This window comes from Caenorhabditis remanei, chromosome III (assembly GCF_010183535.1).
Source record: "Caenorhabditis remanei strain PX506 chromosome III, whole genome shotgun sequence".
Taxonomy (NCBI): domain Eukaryota; kingdom Metazoa; phylum Nematoda; class Chromadorea; order Rhabditida; family Rhabditidae; genus Caenorhabditis; species Caenorhabditis remanei.
The window spans coordinates 8,545,091-8,569,340 of NC_071330.1; the positions used below are offsets into that span (position 1 = coordinate 8,545,091).

At 35.8% G+C, this 24,250-nt stretch overlaps 6 protein-coding genes across 6 annotated transcripts; 2 read left to right on the forward strand and 4 right to left on the reverse strand.

The window, feature by feature from the left end:
• Nucleotides 1-1,693: 1,693 nt before the first annotated feature.
• GCK72_010051 (uncharacterized protein) lies at nucleotides 1,694-3,990 on the reverse strand (the record flags this gene model as incomplete). The annotated part of the gene is made up of 6 exons (XM_003105991.2): nucleotides 1,694-1,862; nucleotides 1,911-2,253; nucleotides 2,313-2,795; nucleotides 2,846-2,961; nucleotides 3,006-3,687; nucleotides 3,738-3,990. The coding sequence occupies 6 exons, from the start codon at nucleotides 3,988-3,990 to the stop codon at nucleotides 1,694-1,696; spliced, it is 2,046 nt and encodes a 681-aa protein (XP_003106039.2).
• Nucleotides 3,991-4,294: 304 nt separating this feature from the next.
• Nucleotides 4,295-5,566, reverse strand: GCK72_010052 (uncharacterized protein; the record flags this gene model as incomplete). The annotated part of the gene is made up of 3 exons (XM_003105920.2): nucleotides 4,295-4,852; nucleotides 5,107-5,270; nucleotides 5,317-5,566. The coding sequence occupies 3 exons, from the start codon at nucleotides 5,564-5,566 to the stop codon at nucleotides 4,295-4,297; spliced, it is 972 nt and encodes a 323-aa protein (XP_003105968.1).
• Nucleotides 5,567-6,538: 972 nt separating this feature from the next.
• On the forward strand, nucleotides 6,539-7,682 carry GCK72_010053 (uncharacterized protein; the record flags this gene model as incomplete). The annotated part of the gene is made up of 4 exons (XM_003105987.2): nucleotides 6,539-6,742; nucleotides 6,787-6,900; nucleotides 6,947-7,540; nucleotides 7,590-7,682. 4 exons carry the CDS (start codon nucleotides 6,539-6,541, stop codon nucleotides 7,680-7,682), a joined length of 1,005 nt encoding a protein of 334 aa, XP_003106035.2.
• A 127-nt stretch (nucleotides 7,683-7,809) lies between these two features.
• Nucleotides 7,810-10,195, reverse strand: GCK72_010054 (uncharacterized protein; the record flags this gene model as incomplete). Its single annotated transcript, XM_053727665.1, has 8 exons — nucleotides 7,810-7,905; nucleotides 7,951-8,115; nucleotides 8,163-8,278; nucleotides 8,324-8,633; nucleotides 8,676-8,936; nucleotides 8,980-9,385; nucleotides 9,447-9,487; nucleotides 10,112-10,195. 8 exons carry the CDS (start codon nucleotides 10,193-10,195, stop codon nucleotides 7,810-7,812), a joined length of 1,479 nt encoding a protein of 492 aa, XP_053587242.1.
• Nucleotides 10,196-11,724: 1,529 nt separating this feature from the next.
• GCK72_010055 (uncharacterized protein) lies at nucleotides 11,725-12,774 on the forward strand (the record flags this gene model as incomplete). The annotated part of the gene is made up of 5 exons (XM_053727666.1): nucleotides 11,725-11,801; nucleotides 11,850-11,946; nucleotides 11,992-12,123; nucleotides 12,338-12,603; nucleotides 12,651-12,774. The coding sequence occupies 5 exons, from the start codon at nucleotides 11,725-11,727 to the stop codon at nucleotides 12,772-12,774; spliced, it is 696 nt and encodes a 231-aa protein (XP_053587243.1).
• A 3,881-nt stretch (nucleotides 12,775-16,655) lies between these two features.
• Nucleotides 16,656-18,402, reverse strand: GCK72_010056 (uncharacterized protein; the record flags this gene model as incomplete). The annotated part of the gene is made up of 6 exons (XM_053727667.1): nucleotides 16,656-16,731; nucleotides 17,297-17,373; nucleotides 17,420-17,602; nucleotides 17,651-17,794; nucleotides 17,839-18,057; nucleotides 18,166-18,402. The coding sequence occupies 6 exons, from the start codon at nucleotides 18,400-18,402 to the stop codon at nucleotides 16,656-16,658; spliced, it is 936 nt and encodes a 311-aa protein (XP_053587244.1).
• Nucleotides 18,403-24,250: the final 5,848 nt, after the last annotated feature.

Genomic DNA, 24,250 nt, shown 5'->3' on the forward strand with positions numbered 1-24,250 from the left:
TCGTATCTCTATCCCCAAAGAACGGTTTTTTGGGGAAGTATGAGAAAAACATGGATTTTAACTTTTGAGGCCTTCCAGTAAATCATTTTTGATGTTTCAAAACAAAGGTTTTTTTGAGTTTTTTCATTTAGTCATGTCATTTTAATTTATTCCCAACACGATTTTCGATCATATCACAAAAAATTTTTCGAAAAAAATTGAATTTTTTGAACTTTTTTCCTGAAATGAATCATTTGAACTGAAATATGAAGGATAACAATATAAAATTAGGAGGATATGATTGAAACATAATTTAGGTTTATGAAAAAACTTATTTCCATCATCGGGTCATCTGCAATTTACGCTTTCGGGATGAAATTTAGCGAAATGTTCAACTAGGGTAGTTGATGCAATGGTACTTCATACTTGCATCGTTAATTGACAGAGGAATGTGTTGAAAATGACAGAAAACATTAAAAAAAACTGCAAAAATTGATTAATATAGCGGGACTTTCAAAAAAAAATTGAAAAAAAACCTTTTCTGACTTCCAAAAAAAGGTCAGACCATTGAACATGTATGGGTCTTTTTTTTTGAAAGTCCCGCTATATTAATCAATTTTTGCAGTTTTTTTATGTTTTCTGTCATTTTCAACACATTCCTCTGTCAATTAACGATGCAAGTATGAAGTACCATTGCATCAACTACCCTAGTTGAACATTTCGCTAAATTTCATCCCGAAAGCGTAAATTGCAGATGACCCGATGATGGAAATAAGTTTTTTCATAAACCTAAATTATGTTTCAATCATATCCTCCTAATTTTATATTGTTATCCTTCATATTTCAGTTCAAATGATTCATTTCAGGAAAAAAGTTCAAAAATTCAAAAAATTCAATTTTTTTCGAAAAATTTTTTGTGATATGATCGAAAATCGTGTTGGGAATAAAATAAAATGACATGACTAAATGAAAAAACTCAAAAAACCTTCAGGAAATTTTTTCGAAAAATATCGATTTTTCGATTTTCCTAGATACCCAGGTGACGGACCCGGCCAAAAAGTACCCCAATTTGCTGAGAACATTTGATACTATCTCTGATCGAAAGGACGGACAAATCGGAGATGGTCAACTTTTTTCGGGTGAACATGGTCAGTTGATCGACGCTCGATTGACTCGGAGAGTGCGTCTTAAGACCTCTCCTCATTTCTTGGCTTGAGCATTTTTAGATCTCATGACAAAATGGTTATTTTGGATTTTTATCTCCCGGCAGGGCACCGTATCTCGAACCCCAACGAATCGTATTTTTCCATTTTTGTAGCGGCGGCGCTTGAATCATGTAAGGAAGCGAAACCCTCTCTTTTTTTTAAACTAATAGTAAAGCAATTAATAAAAACGAAGGCGAACCCAGTCCTCGTTCCCTCAAAATTTTTACAAATAAACGCACAATGGTAGTTTCACCAGTCAAAGTGTGATGAAAATGTTAGTAAGATTTGTCAATCTAATACTTCATCTAATTAATTAAACTTCTCTGTGCATGCAATAAATTTAATAAACAAATCATCAGGGTATTTTTGGGAAGTATTTAAGAGACAAAATGGCACCAGAAAAGGGGAAAATCTAACCGGAGGAGTAATAATCTCGTAGTAGTACTGTATATGGCAAGTGTTACAAACTTGTAAAAAATGATTCAAAATGGCACAAGAATACATAGAATCTACTCCTCGTCCTTTTCGAGAACAATAGCGGAGCGGCATGGAATGTAGACCTGAAGACGATGACGTCTTCCAGCATAGCCATCGTCGAAAGTGTGAAACTTGGTATCGTTGTTCACACGGCTGTGGCCACCAAACTGAGCATCGTCTGAGTTCAGAGCGATATGGTAACTGAAAAACACAGACTTATTCATCAGTTATAAGCTCGAACAACTAGACCTTCCAGGATTGTTGACACCGATGGAGTAATCGGCAAAGCTCTTATTAGGGTGCAAATTGATCACGAAGACCAAACCTCCTCTCTCGAAAACAACAACTTTGTCTCCGTCATGCTTCCACGAAGTGTATGCATATCCTTTGTGAAGGAAACCTGTACGCTCTTCAAGTTGCATCATCTCACGGTCCCAGTTGTTCAAAAACTTGTATCGAAGATATTCTGCGTCAACGAGATTGAACTGACGACGAGCATAATGGAATGATTCGCCGTTTCCGACACGTGGGAAGTCCAGCCATTCGGGATGTCCAAACTCGTTACCAATGAAGTTGAGCCATGCTTCGCCTCCTAAAAATCAAAATCATTGAAATAGAAGCACTTATTTAAGTTAAGTCAGAACACCGTACCTAATCCAAGGGTGATAAGACGAATCAGCTTGTGAAGAGATAATCCTCTTTCAATAATTGGAGTGAGTGGGGAGTCGGTCGACATAAAATCGTACATCTCCTTATCCATCAACCAAAATGCTATAGTTTTGTCTCCTACCAAAGCTTGATCATGAGACTCGGCGTAGGCAACATGTTTCTCTGCATAACGTCTATTTTCCAAATTGAAAACAATATCGTTAATTTTCCAGTCTTCGTCTGATGTGTGCTTCAAGATTTTAATCCACATATCAGGAAGAGCCATGGCCAAGCGATAATCGAATCCTTGCCCGCCTTCTTCAACGGGACGACAAATTCCAGGCATGCCAGAAACTTCCTCCGCAATTGTGACCATGAAGGGGTACTTTTTATGAAGGAAATCATTAGCCAACATCAAGTAAACCAGAGAGTCAGTGTCCGCATTGAGACCAAAGTACATTGGATATCCGCCAGAGAAAGAATCATCTGGAAAACGAAGTTTCAACTCAGAAATAAACTTGTTGAAGATTGCTCACTCATTCCATGGCTATGATAGATCATTGATGTAACTCCGTCGAATCGGAAACCATCGAAACCGTACTCTTCTACCCACCAACGAACGTTGGAAAGCAAGAGACGTAGAGTCTCGATCCTAGATAAAATTTTCATATTATTAGCGTTCAATATTCTACTTACTGCGTATAATCGAACAATCTGGAGTCCCAAAGATTATGGAATCCACGGGCATTGTCATGAAAATATCCGCCATTCGACCCGTCCCATTGGTTAAGACCATCCTCCACGTTTTTTGATGCATGTGAATGGACCACATCAAGAAGCATGAAAATTCCCAAAGAATGAGCCTTATCGACCAAATATTTCAGATCTTCTGGTGTGCCACAACGACTGGAGACCGCAAAGAAATTAGAGACTTGATATCCGAAAGATGCATAATACACGTGCTCCATAACAGCCATCAATTGAATAGCGTTATAACCTTGATTTTTGATTCTAGGCAGAACATCGTCAGCAAACGCACGGTAGGTGTTGATTTTCCCTTCATAACTACTAATTCCAACATGAGCTTCGTAGATTCTGAGAGATGCAGGACGAGCTGGTCGTTTCTCTTTCAGCTGATACTTTTCAGATGGATTCCAGAAATTTTGGTGATAGATAACAGTCTCTTTTGGGTTTGGACAAGTCACATATGTGGCCCATGGACTCAGTTTGAAATGAGTCTGACCATTCCGAGAGACTGCGATTTTTATGACGGAGTTGTGGGGGATGGCGCACGATCCATCACTGCTGGCAGGGACTGTCAAACTCCACTTGCCATGTTCTTCTTTCTTATAGACATTAGCATTCTGATCCCAGTTATCTGAAAAAATTGGTTGGAATCATAGTTTAAAATATTTGAAAACTCTTTACTGAAATCTCCGATCAGCGCCAACTTTTCTGCAGCTGGAGCCCATTCGAGTCCCTTCACAGAATTATCCGGCTGAACATTCAATCCAAACTCTTTATAAGAAGTTGTGAATGCTTCCATACCACCACATTCGTCAATTCGGTGCTGATAATCAAGAAATACTCCATATCTTCTAGAGATCTCATCTTGAAAATCGTGCAAGTAAGGATCAATTTTCAACAACTCATCAATCTTGGGTGGGCGTGTGTTAACCATGGTTTCCAGTCTGAATAATCTTTTTACGTTTCTATTATTGACAGTAGAATGAATACAAGAGATATGTGGGATGAAACCCGTTGGTACGTCGAGAAACAACAACAATATTTCAACAGGCAATAGTGATTCATTTTACAAAGGATGAATAATGTGAATACAACCGGAGGAATTGACGAGTATCTAACAATAAATGGTAAAAGAAAATATTATCGGAAATCAACCGGGAGATCCTGCACTTGCATAATACAGCCGTAAACAGATGAGATGTAAAAAATAAAAACCAGCGCAACAAAAAATATGCCAGCTAACAGTAGATATCAATACAATCAGCTTCCTCCAAGCCTAACTCTTCGCATGTCTGGGTATTGATGCAATATTCGTCGTCAAACATAACTTTCATTGTTTCGATAGTGGGAATACATTTTTCGCCACCTTCAGAAAGGACATTGATCACTTTCTGCATCATTTCCTCTACTGTCGTTTCTTTTAACACTTCAATATGAATTGGCTTTTTCCGATCTTTAAGTTGTGCTTTGATTGTTATGTGATCTGGTGTACCTTCTACGGTAAAAACTTCTGGAGCCTTCTTTTCTTCTTTGAAGGCTTCGACTTTGGGCTGAGGCATTTGCAATGGACTCATTCCTATGTCTCTTAGTGTCTCAGAATCTCCTATTACTTTTCCGTTATACGTTAGTGTTACTTCGTCAACTCGACATTTCCATTTTTCAGCAAGTCCATTGCGAATTTCGGAGAAAGTCGAAGTTAGTGGCAAATCATGTTTATTGATGAGTCCAGTACTGCTAAGTCGAGATACGCAATCCACAATTGTTACCGTGACTGGAAATGAAGCCGCTACAATGCTCTGTAAAACGTAACAATATGTGGATAACATTGATAAGAGCATGTTCATACTGTGAAATAGTATTATGACATCACCTGTACTGACGCCATTTGAGATATACCATAACCGGCCAATTTTTCGAAGAGTGCGAATATCGCTTTAGATAAATAGAAAATGCCTCCTTAATTTATGAAGAGCATTTTGAGGGTTAAAAAACCACGATTCCATTGTAATAGTTTTTTCAGGAAGTTATTAAAACTTAACAAAAGTCTTACCGAGTCAGCTGGGTCTTCAGGCTGATCAATGACTCTCTCTGGGCTTTCTGTTGATTTCGAATGGCACATCTTCTCAGCAAGTCGCATAGCTTTACCAAGTGCGTCATTTTTTTCGTTTTGAACATGAATCACTGTATCCGTTCGGAAGATTTTCCTCCGATATTCTATAAAGCGAAATTAAGTTGAGATATTTATGCTTGTAAACTGAACCTCCTTCGACATCTTCAATCCTGTGTTTTTGGTGCTCTCCGCGGCGATCGGGCTTTTCCACAAAAGAGTCGTCATCGGAATCTTTTGATTCCTCGATTTCCCGTTGACGCTTGGCAACTAACTTTTTTTTACTAGGGAAATCGTCATCAGAATCACTTTCGTACACTCTTACTGGTTGTCGCTTTTTCTGAAGTGCGACTCTTCTTCTTTCGAGGTAATCGTCGTCCAGATTATCATCAGAATCGCTCATCCTTCTTGTAGTGCTTAAAAACTTTAAGTAATCGTATTTTTCTTTTTTAGGTGCGTGAAAATACTTATCGGGTAATATTCTATTTAGCAATGGCGGGCAATGGCGGGAAATAAAAAAAAATGATGTGAATAGTTGTGAAAGCTGATTGATAAAAAGCAACCGTGAATATTGAAAATATAAATAGCTCTCTGAATCAAAAACTGTCAGGAAGAGAATAATGTCCATTGAGACGGTAAGATCATCAATATCACCAGGAATAACCCGACAATGAATTTAAATCAGATATGAAACAGTTAGGATGAAAATCATTTCGAAAATATTTTCGAGATGGAAATGTGGAAACTTCTGGTTGCGAACCGATTTTCTGATGGGAGTAAGACATCAAAAATTGGTTGATTGCGAAAATGTTTAGAGAACAAGGACGAAACAACAAAATTGTTTGTTGCCGCGGCCGGCCTCGTTGCAAAAAGCGCGCCAACGGCGGGGAGTGCGCCAATAGAAAAATAGATGTCAGTAAATACAATTTATTCATTCTACTTTCGAACCTAATTTTTCTTACTAATTCGCGATTTTTCTAAAATATGGCTTTAAAATTTAAGAAAGAAGAAATACAAACAAATTTTTTTCCGTGGAGCATACAGTTTTTAATAGTGAAGGTCTCGAAGCGAAAACAGAAAAACAATACATTTTTCATTTTTTCGGTCTATTCTTACTGTGAAAAAAATAAAGTTTGGCCAAGGATTTTCAAAAAAAATTTTCGCGCCCAAAACGCTTTAGTGCATTTGTGAACTAAAGCGTTTTGGGCGCGAAATTTTTTTTTGAAAATTCTTGGCCAAACTTTATTTTTTTCACAGTAAGCAGGAAAACTCCGTTAAAACATTCTCCACAGTTCCCACACCACTTTTTTCTTTTCCAGACACTGTATTGCAAGTAATTCCTTCGAATAAATGTATTTTACAGATCTCACTTGCGATGGTTGCCCAGAATCCAGCTTCTATCAGCGCAGGAGGCCGCAAGCAGCCTCAGAAGCAAGAAAAAGTTCAGAAGAAACTACAGAAAAAAATCTGGGTAGTTAAACTACAACGTATTCCGTTCGGTTTTTTTGAAAAGGAACTGCTTGGTTATTTTCGTCAGTTCGGAAATGTACTTCGCATTCGTGTCGCTAGAAGCAGAAAAGTAAGTGTCAAATTCCGAAAAGTTAGTAAATTCAGTTTACTCAGACGGGAAACCATAAAGGATGGGCATACGTTGGATTTGATAATAAGTCTGTAGCGGAGATTGCCGCTGAATCGATGAATGGATATTTGATGTTCGAACAAAGACTTGGTTGCAAGGTGAGTAGAAACTATGTAATCAGAATAAGGTAATTAATTCCTTCAGGTCATGAAACCAGCTCTCATCCCAAAATCCATGTTGAAAGGGCCACTTCTTGTAATGCGTCCATCATACCTCGGTCTTGCTAAGAAAGATTCCATTGCGAGGAACAATGCTAGCGGCAAAAATGACTCCGCAAATACGAAGAGACGCTCAAACAATCTCAATAAAACATTGGCCAAGTTGCAAAACATGGGTATCAATTATGATTTTCCTGTAGCCGGAACCGTCAACAAGCCACCGAAGAAAGTGGTAGATAATGATGTTCAAGTTATCGAGTCGACAAAGTCTATCCTCCCGAAACAGATAACTCCAAAAGCTGTCACACATTCAACTCCAAAAGCGGCAACTCTGAAAACAGCTACGGCAAAGGCGGAGACCCCAAAACAGAACACTCCAAAAGCTGTAACTCCAAAAGTGGCGACCCCAAAGCAAACTTCTCCGAAAACTCCTACTCCAGTGGCTCCAAAAAAAGTTGTGATCAAAACTCCACAAACAGAAAAAGTCAAAAAAGTAGAGAAGATTTCGTTCTCCCCAAAAACTCGTGCTGCCAAGGCTGCAGCGCTCGGAACTCCGCAGGCGAAGTCAACTCTTTCTAAGGTAATTCTTACAGTCTGAGGTAATAGAGAAAATTTGTTGTTTTTTTCAGACGATCATGAAATCTGTAGCTGCAAGCGCTCGTCCAGCTGCTGTTGAAAAGAAAGCTGCAGCGAAGAGCCGTGGAAAGAAGAAGAGTTTGTAATCGCTGGGAGCTGTTCTGATTTTTATTGTTTATGTTTAAGTTTTACTGTTGTTTTCTCATTTTGTTTTCATTAAATTCATTGTTGATTTAATTTTATAAATAAATCTTTCCTCAAAAATTATTTCAATCACAAGTCAATGGGAACGGGATATTTGCCAGTGAGGCAAGCAGTGCAATGCCCAGGGGAGAAATTGGCTGATCGTTCGATTCCTTTTTGGACTGACTGAAAAAGAAATGTAATGAAGTCAGTAAGGGATGTGTATGCTACCGAAATAAGACCATCCACTGAAAGATATCGAACTGAATCTGCTCCAACAAATTTACAGATTTCGGGAATAGTCATTTGTGCAGCAATCAATTCAAGACTCGTTGGAATATTGATTCCCATGAAACATGGAAATTTCACAGGAGGAGATGCGATTCTCAAATGAACCTGGAATAAAGCTTGCTTACAAACCAATGAAAACGATTCATGTTAACCTCTTTTGCTCCAGCATCTCTCAACATTTTAACTAGAGTTCTCATCGTATTTCCACGTACAATTGAATCATCAACTAAAACGATCCTCTGATTTTGTATTTTCTTCTTGAGAACACCTGAATAACTCTAGTTTTCAGTTTAAATCAAGTCTTCAAAGTTACCAAATTTCATGTTGATTGCGTTTTGTCTCATTTCATCATTTGGTTGAATAAATGATCTTCCAACATACGAGTTTCGATGTAAAACTGGTTCATATGCGATTCCAGATTGAGATGAATATCCAATTGCAGCACTAAGGGAAGAATCTGGTACATTTCCAACAATATCTGCTTCTAAATCATCTTCCAATGCCATCGTACGCCCACATTCTTCTCGAACAGTTTGTACTTGTTGTCCTTCAATTTCAGAATCATTTCTAGCAAAATACACATATTCAAAGATGCACATTGCAAGCGGAGTGTTCGGTTTCATCTGAATTTCGAAACTCATTACTTGAAAATTTTGTTTTCGTACCTGCCAAACAGATTTTATTCCATTAGAGGATAGTTCTACTATTTCTCCCGGTCTCACTTCAAAATCAAGTTTAGAATTTGCGGGAAATGCACATGATTCAGAAGCAGCAATAAACGCTTCTGGCTTTCCTTCTGATGAAAGTACAGTTCCAACACAAAGTGGACGATTTCCGAATGGATCACGAATTGCATAAAGACGATCGAAAGTCATGACAAGAAGAGAATAAGACATGTTTAATGCAGACATTGTAACTGCTAATTCCTAAAACTATAGATATTATTATTCAATTTGAAATTAGAAATACCCTTGTAATATCTCCAATATCTTGTCCATATTTGCACTTGACATTCAGTGCAATCGCCTTTGCAATCATCTGAGCAATCAATTCTGAATCTGTGTCAGTTGAGAGACCAACACCTTCATGAAGAACTTCTTTCCTTTTTTGTTTTGTATCTACTAGTTCTCCATTATGTGCAATTGCTACCGTACCCATTGCTGTATAAACAACAAAAGGTTGAACACAGTCGATTCCGGATTTCTTTTTCCCAGCTGTTGAATATCTGTTGTGACCAATGATAATCGATTGTCCGTCCATTCTTGAAATATTATCCTCAGTGATCACATCACGAACAAGTCCGTGTCCTTTGATTATTTCCACATGATCCCTGGTTACTCCATCTGATCCAACAAGACCAGATGACTCGGTTCCTCTGAAAACAAAAGAAAGTGTTCGTTGGTTCATCAGGTCAGACAACACCACATTATTCCAACCGAATAGCCAACTTTTCTCTTCCGTCGATTTGAGATTGGGTCTTCAAGAGGAAGAAGTCCCAATTGAGAATCAACGGTTTCCAACCTGCGTTCTATTTTCTTCAAACAAACGCTCTACACACTACACCAGACCGCGCGGGCGGCTAGCAACTTGCAATTCTCTACACATCTCAACCACACAGCAAGGGAGAAAACTAACGGTAGAGTGGTCTAGTGGTTAACGCTGCAGTCAGTAATATATAGATCACTGGATCGGAACCTACGCGTCTTATTCATCCAATCTTCAACGTGAAACACAATGTTGGGGATTCAGCGTATTTCGGACGCAAAACTGACAACTTCTCCATTGACGTCTAGTTAGCTTTCACTACCTGGATACAATTAGGAAGTTGACAATTTTGGTTTTTTTTACAATGTTTTTGAATTCAGCGACGTTTTCTAACTATCGAATTTACTTCACAAACTAAATCTACTTAGGATAGAAATGTTCAAGGGTACTGTAACTTTTAGGAACAGCACATATAACAAGTATCAGTTAAACATGTAACTTTTACTTCAACTGTGTTATGTTTTCAATTTTATGGTTCGTTAACCAGTGACCAATGAACAAAACAAACAAGTACTTTTATTTACTTTCACCAATTCTAAATTTCTAAATTACGAACCTGTGTTGAAGGGAGTCCGTTTGCAGCGAGGATGTTCAGATTTTCATAGTTTCCAACTGCAACACATCCGAAAATTCCGCACATCTTAAGCAGTGATCGGCAGAAATCAATTGCATAATGTGCATGTTTTTATCTTTTGAATGTTGATAGGAATGTCAGACGACCATCATAAAAAGTTGAATCGTGGCCTCTTTCTTTCTATTACTCTGTTTTCAGACGTATCATCTATTTTTCATTGAAAAGTTCACTTTTGTCACTTAGGATGAAGAGTTTTTGAACTTTCTGTTGATAACAAAATGATAAAATCACATGGATTGATAGAAGTTGCAAGTTTCAAATTGGACAGTTTTATAGTCTGGGAAACCCACATTTAATTAATGTGACGTCAATGAAAACATCATTAAAAAGAAAGTTTTAAACGAATGCACAGAAAAACTTGAATATTTGGAAAGTAACATTTATGTTGGCCGCTTGTTTTCAAATTTGAAATGTCGGAACGATGTTGTTCAGAATCGGATTTTCAATTCGATTTCCAGTTAGGATGGGCGTTCTGTATCGATACAGATTTGCAAGTTTAATAACTCAGGCAACTCGATGTTAGTCTAATTAGACAACCGAAGTCTAATTAGACAGAATAGCAATCTAAATACAATCTAGTTAGATTAGCTCGTTTTTAAAGTCTAATTAGACAGTTTTAAAGTCTAATTAGACAGTTTTAAAGTCTAAATAGACAGTTTTAAAGTCTAATTAGACAGGCAAGTCTAATTAGATTGTATGTTAGTTGGATTAGACAAAATTGTAGTCTAATTAGACAAAATGCTAGTCTAATTAGACTGTGGGTCAATCTAACTGGGTCGCGTTAGTCTCTAAATTTACTTGAATTAGATTAATATTGAGTTGTCTGAGAAATTTAGCAGGTCTTGGAAGCCTCTATAAAACTGGTAATCAGAAGAACGAATTCAACAAAAACAACTGTTTACCATGTCAGTTTGAGAACAGCTTTTCAACAGTCAAAAATAGCCCTTTCTTATGTGTGTGCATTGTTTTATATTTGAACAGCGAGAGAGTATCGGAGACCGAGAGACACAGACACTAGAAATTGTCGCGAAAACGAGCGCACCTAACTTTTTTGCTACTGGCTAAACTTATCACGTTTCGAGAAGAATCGGATATATCCTCTGTTAAAATAAAAGTTTATGATCTGACTTTCCAATTGAGAGATTCGAAGATGCCAGGTTTATCAATTGAAGAAATAAAGGTGAGTCTGAAGGAGTACTGTAATGTGTCATAATGACTTTTTTTCAGAAAAAGAGTCAATATGACAAATCCTATTCAATTAAAATGACTCATGTTCCTTTTGAGGTTATTTGTTCGAAAAATGTTCATATCGAGTGAAAATCAGAACTGATTTCATTTTTGAATCTGATATTTTTGAACATTTATTTTTAGAATTGTCCTTTTCTCAAATGTTTTTCAAAAGAAAGAAATCTCTAGCTGCTCGTATCTTCTTTTGTTTTTCATCAAAGATAGAAATTTGTGTAAAGTGAGAGATTGCGTCTCTTTTTCTTTTTTTCTTGACTCTCTTTCATTTCTCCGATCAATTTCAGCCTCCAATGCCCATCGGATCAGCCAGTGATACTATTCGAAAATTCAACGCAGTTGCTCAAGCAAATGAAGAAACATTAAAAAAGTAATGTTATTACATTCAAAGATATGTAGACTATTTGTTTTCTTACAGAAATCCATACTCAGAATCCTATAAAATCCAACAATTTGATTCAAGAAACTATGGCAGACCACCTCCAGGAAGTAAAACAGAAGCAAGAGGAATAAAGGTAAATTATCAGATGAAATTGAGGTGAAATTAATTAATTTTAAAGGCTGGAGTTCATGTTTGTCGAGAAATTCTCTTTCTTTGCGAGACAATTGATTCAAATGCTGAAGGAGAAGAGCCACATAAATGGGTCAAATTCGGAAAGTTATTCAATATATACTCGTTTTATTCTGATAAGGTAAGGGATTATTTAATAGTTGAAATTGTTTTTTTTGAAAAGTTGATCTGCTTGAAATCCTAATCACGTTGGTGGCTCTGCCTTGTTGATAATGGAATAGAGATTCCTTTTGATTGTAGTTAAAGAACCAGAACATCTGAATATCAAAACTGTCTTAAATGAAACGTGTCTTGAATCAGAACCCAATTTTTGAATGTATTTCTTTTTATTTCAGTTGGTTGGAATGCTGATTCGTGCTCGAAAGTATGGTCTTGTTCACTTCGAAGGTGAAATGCTCTATCAACGACAAGATGATGAAAAGTTGATAACAATGTTAATGTCACTTCAAGAAATTCGAGAAAGTTTAACTGCTTCTGGGGATCCAGCCAATTGTATTCAAATTCGTCGAAACTCTGCTCCGATTGCATTCGTACCTCCCGAAACCAAAGAAAAACCAAAACTTCGTCCGATAAGAAGTGATTCTGTAACTTCTTCCAAATCGTTAGTTTTAAAAATCCAATCATGTCAAAATCGGAATCTTTTTACAGAAAATTCGAATCGCCTGCCCCTCCTTCAACTTTAGAAGAAGATTCCCATTCAGTCCAGGGAAAACCAAAAAAGCCGTGGACACCGAAAGATCCTTCAAAAGCTCCTGTGTTTTGTACCTACTGATGATTCATTCTGAAATCCACGTGTTCTGTTCTTTCCATATTTTGCTGAATGAGTATTTCTTGTTTCGAGATCACAATAAATCTGGTTTTCACGTGTTTGTTCATCTTGTGATAAGCAGTAAGTATTCAATGGGTATGATCATAAGTCATATAAAAGGGTTTCATTACTCAATCGACTAAAAATTACAATTTTTCTGTGTATGCAGTTGTAGAAAAGTATTTTTCAAAAGAATGGAGTCTTTGCATTTTCTAATTCAAAGGAAAATTTGGACACAACACAACTTTAATAATGAGAATATCTATTTTGTTATTCAATTCAATAATTGACTCTCTCCAACACGACGCTTTTTCTGTATCTTTCTTCTTGAAGTTCACTATTTTTCGGTCTGAAATGCTTGAGAAAAGTGAAGCAAATTATGAGGAAAACTTACATTTGACTAACCGTCATAGAGAATACACGTGCCACTCGAGGTTTTTTGGACTGAAGTCCGAACACATGGCAACGTAATTTCCCGCTGACGCAAATCAAAATGATAGGTGAACTGAATGATTTGACAATTGTTTCTGGTTGAAAACGGGTAAAAACAAACCCAACATTCAAAATATCATAAGAAAGGAGGGCGTATCCAAAAACAGCACTTGTTGTGAATATTGACGAAAAGAATGCAAATAGGATCTGAATTTGAGAAATAGTTTCCATCAGACATCTGAAATATCATACCTGAAAAACAGCTAGAACAATGAAACTCATTGAAATGTAGGCAGTTGCTGTTGACAATGCCTGTAGGTCCAGTCGAAGACCAGGACACAGTCATAACCCAGGGAGACCCCCTGTATGCGCCGTATGAGACCCGGTTCCGCAGAACCTTCGGATAAGCTATGCAATTGACAAAACAGTACACAGTTTCTCAATGACCCGTTTATTAGGATAAAGATTTGGGACAAGAGGAATGAAAGAGACTTTTCAACATTTTTGATTCTTTTTGGTAAAGTAATCAGAGAATAAAATGTGATTGATGTGCAAATCACAGTGAAAATCAACGCAATGGAAATGAAAAAAAGTTGAAAACGAGACTGTCCTGCCTGATAATTTATAGATTTGTAATCTATCTATCGTCAACAATCAATCATTTACCCATGAGACTTTCTTGATGTATTCCATATAAAATCCTCCGAAAGTAGGTTGCATATACACTCTCGAGATAATCAGATTCCAATCAGTAGTGAATGGAATCACAAAAATTGAGACAATTACAAGTTTAATAGGTTTCTTCCACATGAAACTGTATTTCAAGGGGTATAAAACACATGACATTCTGTTCGTAACCAAGAAAATTTGAATGATTGATTTTGAAGCTTTTGAGTGATTAATTATAATCATTATGACTTTGAATACGATCAATGGTTCGAAAAAATACGGTGCTAGTACTGGACATAATGGAGTGAAATAAATGAACATTCGGACAACGATATCGATTGATATCATCACGAAACTAATGATACAGTCCGTTGAGTAAATCATGAAAAACGAATTCTTTCCATAGATTTCCCAGTGTTTGAAAAGAATTGTACGTATTATAAGTATGTTAAGTAATCCTGAAATTCTAAAAAATTTTCTTTTTTTCTTCTTTTTTACCTACTGGAATAAGATAAACAATTTGAAGAATATACTTGACAATTTCTGTTGATTTTTCATAATCAGAGCTACAATTGAATACAATTGGATCGTATTCATTTGAAATATTCGCTCGAAAAATAGTGTCAGGCATGAGGAAACGAAGTGGAATAAGTGAATTCTAGTTTGAGAGAAGACAAAATATGTAAAGGAAATGATGACAAGTTATGTAATTATAGGTTGAAAACCCAGTGGTTTCTCATAGTTCAGTCCGTAGTCTTGCCAGACAGCTTACTGTAATCAATGATCAACCAGAAAGTGGTTGATGAACACAAACTGTGAAGAAAACATCTAGAATTTTCAGAGTTTAGTTCTTTGTGCCACTAAATATTAAAAACACAAATTAGGTATTACATTTATTTCTTTAAAGTTATCGAAATACGTTGAAAAGGGTTCATCCACAGTTATTATTCATCAATGTGAATACACTTAAATGCTTAGTAACGCATGATTAAAGGAATCTGTAAAAATAATTAAAATGAAAATTTAGGCTCAAAAGACAACTCACCCAGATGATGTCATATTATATCGATGCAATCCCAAACATCATACTAATTTTCTATGTTTGTCCCAATCAAACTTCAAAAAACGATAATATGAATAATGATTAATTTCCAAAAAGTCAATAAATCATAAAAATCAATTCGAGGTTAACTTTGGACTGATACGGAAAATATTCTGTTGCTGAGTCGTCGAGGCACTTCTAAACTTCAAAAGTTGAGTTTTCTGAACAATAAGAAAGATAATAACCTTGAATTTCCACTTAGATTATTATCTTTTCGTTTTAAAATGTCATTTTTCAAGGGTCTATTCATCAAAATCAACGCAATCGGAGAGAAAACATTGAGAGAATCAATAACAAACGGGAAAACTTTGACCAAAATTCGACGGATGTTTGGTGTCGAACTGCCAAAAAAGGCGAAATATATCTGAACAATTATCAATATTTATGATACTTTAAAATACATTTTCCACCTGAATTATTGCTAAAAGTAATGTCTGAAATGCCATAATCATTGTAACAAATGTGAGAGATCTTTCTGCTTTTTTAATTCTATTCTTCAATCTTGTTAGTCCCATTATTGTAAAAATGAAACATGAAATAACTAATGCGATACAGAAAACGCATTCAATTAGATGCACTAATGCTAACGTTGGCTGAAAATTATATGAGTTGTTCTGTCGGTTTTCCGATTTTACCCATCCAGCAGGCTCTTTATAGTTGACTGAAAATCCGGCACCATTTGGATTGATATACACTCTCGAAAATAATAGAATCCATGTTGTATCAAGAGGAATTACGACTGAACATATCAGCACAGGATATATGATAACTCGCCAAATCTGAAAATATTTTATGTATTCGTTCTCTCGAAAATGTCGTACTTTCTCATGCTTAAATGGCAGGATGACACAAGTCATTCTATTGAAACTCATAAATATTTGAGATATTATTCTGAAGGATGTTGAGTAATGAATAAGGATAGCATAGATTTTAGTTATAACTGATGGAGTAAAAAAATATGGAGACAAAATGGGACATAATGGAGTGATGAATGATATAACTCTTGCAAATAACACTTCAATTATAGAATGGTAAATTGTCTGGAAATCAGTTGAATCATGGGTTAGGGTTTCTCCAAAAGATGACATTTCACCTTCTACTTTTCAGAAGAAATCGTATTTTGAATGACTTACCACAATGGCATCAGCAGTGTATAAAATATAGAACGAATTTGTTTTATAAGAATTCTTATTAGAAAAAATGATCAATTTGACAATAAGGGCATTGAGAACTGATCCTAACAGAAGATATGATGCTTGAATAATATAAAATGATATAGATAAAGTTGTATTGTTATCGTTAACGCATTGAAATGGTAGTGGATCATCATAAGAAAAATTAGAAGGAAGTATAAATGATGACATGAAAAGGTATGAAAAGAGTCAACTGAATGTACTATGAGAGAAAAGGAGACAGACTTGGAAATTCATTGATGCAGAAGAAAATAATCCCACAAATCAGTGAAATGAGAAGAGGAGACTATCACGTTTTTTCGTTTTTTTTTTCAGTCTCAGTTTTTAAAGCCATTGGTTTAGTGAGCTGAAGCAGGAAATAGAGAAATGAATGATGATGAAATGGAATGAAAATTGATCATCAGAAATGGGGAACTATTTCAAAACATCTCTCATCTCAATATTGTAAATCATCCGGTAACTGGGGCGACTACTGTAGAAACTGCTCGTGATAAAGGTCGATGATGAGAAGTTGTGGAGACACTCCTGAAAATAAAATGATGTATGAAAATTGTGAAGATTGAGACAACCTGGATACTGGCTGAGTGTCATCACTTCTCAAATTGAATACATCTTTTCGAAGTTGTCGACTCATAACAATCAATGCAATTGGACCAAATACATTCATCGAATCGAAAACAAAAGAGACTGTTATTAGGAGAATTCCACGTATACTTGGTGTGTATTATCGGAATAAAAAAGTTCCGACATTTTTTACCGACGCGCAAGAGTCGCGGTACTGGTAGATCAGAAACGCCCACTCATCATAAACATTTCTTCTGCAAAATCAGGGCACGGTTTCATTGAATTCGCGGGTGAAGTTTTGTTTAAAAATACCACTTTTTTTTTTAAATTTGACCTATTTCCCTTAAAATTTCATTTCCACCATGAAGTTTGAGGAAAAAAGATCAAATTTTAAAGGAAATAGGTCAAATTTTATTTTTAAATTTGTATTTTTAAACAAAACTTCACCCGCGAATTCAATGAAACCGTGCCCTGATTTTGCAGAAGAAATGTTTATGATGAGTGGGCGTTTCTGATCTACCAGTACCGCGACTCTTGCGCGTCGGTAAAAAATGTCGGAACTTTTTTATTCCGATAATAGGAGGCAAAGAAAGCGAAGTAAATCTGAACTTTAAACTATATTTTCAGAGCAGAAAAATTGCTCTTTTACCTGTATAAAAGCAAATATCATCGTCTGAACCGACATAATCAATGTGACGACTGTCAATGATCTTTCAGCACTTTTAATTCGTTGTTGAAGTGTTGCCAATCCAATAATTGTTACGATAAAACAAAAAATGACAAGAACAAGACAAATAGAACAGTGAATCAAATGAAGCAGTGAAATGGTTGCCTGAAATAATTGAAACTAGAAGATCTTCTAAAATTGTAATTTTCGAACCCATTGGACTGTATCTTTATAGTTGACTGAAAATCCAGCACCATTTGGATTAATGTAGACTCTTGAAATCAAAATATTCCAAATGACGCCCAAAGGAAGAATGACCAAAGTGACGAGAACTGGATATAGTATTCGATTCCACAACTGAAAATGAATGATGTCGGTTCTCAATTAATTTCAACACGAACTTTAAGATGTTTCAATGGAAATATGACACAAGTCATTCGATTGAAACTCATGAATATCTGAGAGAACGTTTTGAATCCTAAACTGTAGTGAACGGCTGCATAATAGAACTTGGTAATTACAGAAGGGGTGAAGAAGTATGGACTGACAATGGGACATAGTGGAGTGATATAAATGAATAAGCGACCGAATAATACTTCAGCAATATTTATATAAATACCCTGAAATTATGAAACATGAGTAATGATCTTTAATACAGACCAATACTGGAGGAATAAAGATTCTTGAATCTTTGGAAAAATACACTTCTTGTGAATATACAAACTAACCATAATTGCATCTGCTGCATACAAAATATAAAAAGAGTTATGTCGATAAGAACCACTTTTTGATTTGAAAATTGTCAAAATAATCAAGAAATTGAGAGCAGCTCCAAGTATAAGATAACTGACTTGTAGCCCATACATTGCCAGAGATACACCCAGATTCAGATTCTCATTACATTGAAATGGAAGTGGATCATCGTATGAAAAATTGGCAGGAAGTGTGAATCTAGTACTGCTCATAATTGATAAATGGAGTTCTGAAATGAGTGCTTGTAGATTATTAATAGGAAAACTACACAAAGATAAAAAGAAGTACATTGTCTCATAGATTTTCAGAGTTAAGAATCTCTGGCGTCGAATATCAAGAGTTTGCCCATAATTTCATGATGGTACTCAGTAGAACATAATAGTTTATTATGAAATTTACTCAAAAGATTCCAGGCAACCCTGATTTTGTCTAATTCAAAAAGATAAGATGAGAAAAGTACATACATATTCTACTTTTTTTGCATTCATTCGGAAACTAATTTTTTTTTCTCAGTACCGAAAATAATATTTATTTGAAAATTAACCGATCAAACATTCATCCTCGAATAAGTTAACAACTTTCGAAGAGGTTATATTCGATTGTTCAACAAAAAACCTCTGATCACTCATTAAAAGTTAGACGAACTTTTGCTCATTTAATGGTCAAACTTGTCTGGACTTGAATATCAACACTTATATAATAATATTTCTTAACAAAAAGTTTATTGAAAAAGGAAATTCAGAATAATTTCTTAGAATAATGCTACGACAAAATCTGGAATTGAATGTTACAGACATGTTCTCATAAAGGAAATGAACGAAAATCTAATTTCACCAACTGGTTTTATTCCAGACTGAACTTAGAAAATTGGTATGAATTGGGTATGAATTTTCACTAGAAAACTGACTTTGGTGCACCTGTTCAATATCCTATTACAGAATAGTTCAGATGACGAGGTTTGATCTAATAAGTGAATAAATGATTAAAAAAAGGAACAAATTGTGATAGAATGTAAGAAATGAAGTATACCAGTTTAGGTTGGAAAACAAATTAAGGGAAGTGTTCTGGTAAATAAAACTTTGTGTTCTGAGCCAGAAAATGTTAGCTTTTGTGTTTATCTGCCTCATTTCAGAACCTTTATTCTATCCATAATGCCAGAAAAACTGAGATTTCTTCTCTTTTTCATCTGCTTTTTGTTAATCACTCCTTCTCGGATGACTGCGTGAATCTCCTTTCATCACGGTGGGCTGCAATTTTCTTGTTTTTCTATCTGTAATTTTTGGCCGAGACATCGAAAACTCAGCCCACCGGTTTGATATGTGTCATGAGATTATTCATTCTTTTTATTCTTAAAAGTAATTATAATGAAGGTGGAATTTTCCAAATTGATACTGGAGATGTTGATTTCTGATATGGGATGTTTGATGATGAATGCCTGAAATCCAATTAATGAAAAATTTTTTCAAAATCTAAGATCTTTCAAGCCATTGGGTACTAAACAAAAAATCAGTTTCTTGGTGATCAATACTGGAGGTTTCTTTCAATTACGCCTACCATGTTTCTAAAATTTCATTGAAACCTTCAGTTTTTGTATTATTTTGGATCTATGTATTTCCTAGGTAAACGATGGATCTTATATCAGGGAACACGTCTACCACTCAGAATCAGAAAAGGAATTGACATAAGTTGTTCATGTTATCCTCACCTTGAAACTTCAACTATTTTATTTTGTTTCCTCCATTTGAAAAGTTCTAATCGGAGTTGTTGATTGAATAGAATGAAAACAATTGTTGTTGACAGATTCAAAAAATCATAAGTGAAATCTAAAGCTTTCAATAAATATGGTCTCCAAGGGGATGTCAATGAAGAGAAAAATGCAAAATATATCTGAAAAATCGAATAAGTCAAGTTTTTTTCTTTAAGATACCTGAATTGCTGCCAGAATTGAAAACTCAATCGAGATGATCATAGTAGCAATAGTGATAGAAGTTTCTGCTTTTTTCAGCCGAGTTTTTAAAACAAAAAGACCATAAATAGTTATTCCAGAAAATAAAATAATCAAGATAAGAGATGCAATGAAAAAAATTAAATGAAGTTTTGAAACACTAGCCTGAACATGTTTGTTATTGTGAGAAATATCAGTTAAATCAGAGAAAACCCAAGATATCGCCTTGAAATAATTTGCACTGAAACCTCCAGAAGATGGATTTGCATATACTCGAGAGAGGATAATATTCCATATAACCCCAATAGGCAATACGAATAAAACGACTAAACAGGGTACATTTATTCTTTTCCAAATCTTGAAATTAAAATGACTGCGTATAGGAAACGATTGAAATCATGTTACCTGTTGATAACTAACTGGAAAAATGACAGAAGTCATTCGATTAAAACTCAAAAATACTTGAGAAACCGTTTTGAATCCTTGAGAATAATGAGATAAAATGAAAAAAGTTTTCAAAAAAATAGATGGACTGAAGAAAAAAGGAGCCAGAATAGGACATAGTGAAATAACGTAAATGAAGAGACGACCGACGAATATTTCAGAAATACTCATGTAGATTCCCTGAAATTGTTCGACACTATAACCTAAAGAGAATACACTAACCATTATCAAATCTGCTGCATAGATCAAAAAGAATGGACTTTCACGAAATATTTTGTTTTTGGAGAAAATAAAAACACGAAGAATCATGAGGTTCAGAATCAAATTGATAGAAAGATAACAAACTTGAAAAACGTATTTTATCAATTCAACAGTCGAATCATATGAATTATCACATTCAAATGGAATTGATTCATTTTCAGAAGGCAATGAAACCATTATAAAAACACGTGGATTCAGGAAAAGTATGGAACTTTGAAAAATTTGTACTTTTTAGAGTAGAGTGATACCTGAGTTCAGGCGTTTTCAGTGGAGATTTCTTTCAGATAGAACTGAAATGATAGATAACACTACGAGGAAGTGAATGACGTGCACGAATGCAGTTTACCCTAATAAAAGTTGTAAAAAAAAGGTTTTGGGAAACGAGATCCTAAGGGAAGTGTCACGGAAAAGGAAATAGTTGGAGTCGATGTTTGATTGATTAAAGTCCCAATTTCTGAAGAAGGTCTGATTAAATCTTTAATTGACAGCACAAGATGAAAACTGATCTAACAAATTACTAAAATAAGGAGTATTTTGTTTGACTTAGAATTTCTACCTTTCATGAACATGTCCAAAATAAAACTGGATCAAACCACGAAAGAAACATTTGTAAATTTTCATCGAATGATAGTTTATTGTCGATGTTTTTCGTATTGGGTCTGGAGAAACCAGACTATTTTGGGTTAATTATTGATTTCATTGACACAATAATTTTGTATTCTGAGACTGATTCCAGATGGTTCACTTCCCAGATAAACGATCACTACAAACAATCATGATGCTGGAACAGACTACTCGGTTATAAGTAAACAAAGAATGGAACGTTATCAAGACTTGAATCTCGGACACTTTCGTACCAGACGTTTACCCCAACGTAATCCCTTTTGTCTATTTTTCATATTTCTTTTTTTAATGAATTTCATTTGAATCTCTACAATTTTCTTATTTAAAATGTGATTTTTATTTTAACCACATTTAATCCGAAGCAATACCTTCGATTCCTTCTAGAAATTATTTCGTTATGACTTCCTCCCCATCTCTATTCTGGGATAAAATAAAAATTGCGTGACTCATGAGTCATTGAAATCTCCTACAATATCCATCAATTCGTATTCTTCTCAAGTCAATTCTCACTTCCGCGTGGGTAATACAAACTCTGATGGGAGTGAATTTGTATGTAGACAAAACGGGAGCAGGTGCAAATCTAAGCACTTGGTAACAAGATTGTTGGTATGGAAACCCATAACACATATTAGTTCTCAAAGTGTTTTCTCAGTTCTTGAATTCAGTTTTCTCTTCTTTTTTCTGTGAAGTATACTAGGAAAATGAACTATTAGATTAATAAAAGCCAAGGGAAATAGGTGGAAACTTTCAAGAGTATCCTTTGATTTTCGAGGTTCATTAAATGACGATTTGCCCAAAAGCTTCATCTGACGAGAAGAAACGTGTTCGGGAAACCATAGTATTCCTATAATCCCTCTTCAGACACATGCATATCTTATTTTTAATAATGAAGTCAACGATTGGTTTCATATAACCAAAAGGTCCATTTGGCAACATTTGCTCTTTCTTATCAAACCATTATCAATTGTCTCCCTCTTTTTCGTCTTCTTCGTGTCTCAAATAGTAGAAAAAGTGGGGCAACCAAACGCGTATTGTACATTGATAAATTGTGTCCGTCGTCCTCCGCTCTCGCTCTCCTGGTGGGTTTCTTCTATCAGTACACATACATAATGCCACCCGACTGACTACAAATATAACTCTTTCTCCCCCCATCCCATCTATGTGTATTATATACTTTTTCTCTTCTCAATGCTATGAATTCCCTACTTTTTGTATTCCTTCCGAATCGAAAACCTTGGTAAAATATTTGGGACAAGCTTGTGCGGAGAAGAATGAGTCATCCCGTCCATATTCGGAAGAAACATGACGATCTAAGCAACATTTCTACATGTTTCTCAAGGTTCTTCAAAGGTCACCAATGTCCAGATCAGAGCTGTGCGGAATTCCTTCTTCCTTCTTCCTTCTTCCTTCTTCCGGGCATTTTTTCACTTCCTTCTTCCTTCTTCCTTCTTCCTTTTTTGAAATTTTATTCCTTCTTCCTTCTTCCTTCTTCCGTTGAAATTGTTCGACTTCCGTGTTAAAAGTTCACAAAAATTTTGTAATTTTCGACTGAATATCAGCGGAGTTTTGGTGATTTTTAATGGAATTTTGTATGAAAAACAGCGCCAAAATTCGTTTTCAGAGATGACTAGAAAAAAGTTTCCTCAAATTTGTCATTTTCAAAATTAACTTCCGATTTCCCGGTTTGGAACCCAACTTCCTTCTTCCTTCCTTCTTCCTTCTTCCGGGCTTTTTTCACTTCCTTCTTCCTTCTTCCTTCTTCCTTTTTGAAAATTTTCGTTCCTTCTTCCTTCTTCCTTCTTCCTTTTTGAAAATGTTATTCCTTCTTCCTTCTTCCTTCTTCCTTTTTTGAAAATTTTACTTCCGCACAGCTCTGGTCCAGATAGTTTCCGTTGTTCTCTTTTTGGGACAGCCCTCTCTTCTCGGAACTGTCAGTTCTCACAGTATAATGTTATAGATTTTCGTTAATCCTAGTTAGGCTCTCCCAGGTAAGCCTTTCGCATCTAGCCGTCTGCCACTCTGCCAGGTAGACCATTTCCGTTGCTCGTTCTTACATCGCCACGGCGTCTGCGATTCATTCTAATAAGAGGTTTGATGTTATCCATCTTATTTCTTTGGGTTAACAAATTCCGTTGAGTTATAATAACAGACTCCGCAACCCTTCTCAAACTTCTGAACTATGGTGGAGAAATTCCGAGTCTCTGTGATTATTGTGTCTCTAACCATAAGTGTACACATACTAGTTCTCGAATATTATACCAACTAAAAATGCGAATTGGTTTCCCCAATTCGTGTCCTCCATCCCTTTTTCCATGTATAGAGTGACTGAGTGAAAGAGAGAGAGAGACACGTATTCATTCACAAGTCATCATCATCCTCACCACTTTCTCTTCATCCCTTTCCTTCCACGTATTCCCTTTTTTCCCGTCGTTCTTCTTCATCTTCTTCTTCTTCTTCTTCTTTTCTATCCGTTACCATGGTCTGTGTGAATGAGAGAATGTTCTCATCATCATCTTTCCCTCTCTCGGTGGCCCAATAACCACCATCTCCCTCCTTTTCCCCCAAAACAGCCACCCCACCCCACTACACCACTTCTCTTTTCTCGTCCTCCACTTTTGCAAAACAAGCGAAAAGAGAAAAAGGATCAATGGGAAAAAAGAGAACATCAGAGAAAAAGAAAAGGGAGAGACTGCCTGTGTGGGCTATCCCTCAAACGCGTTCGCGTCGGGTTACCAGGCACTGCCGAGGCCGCGTCGTACCTCGATCGGCCCTTCGGGTCTGTCAAT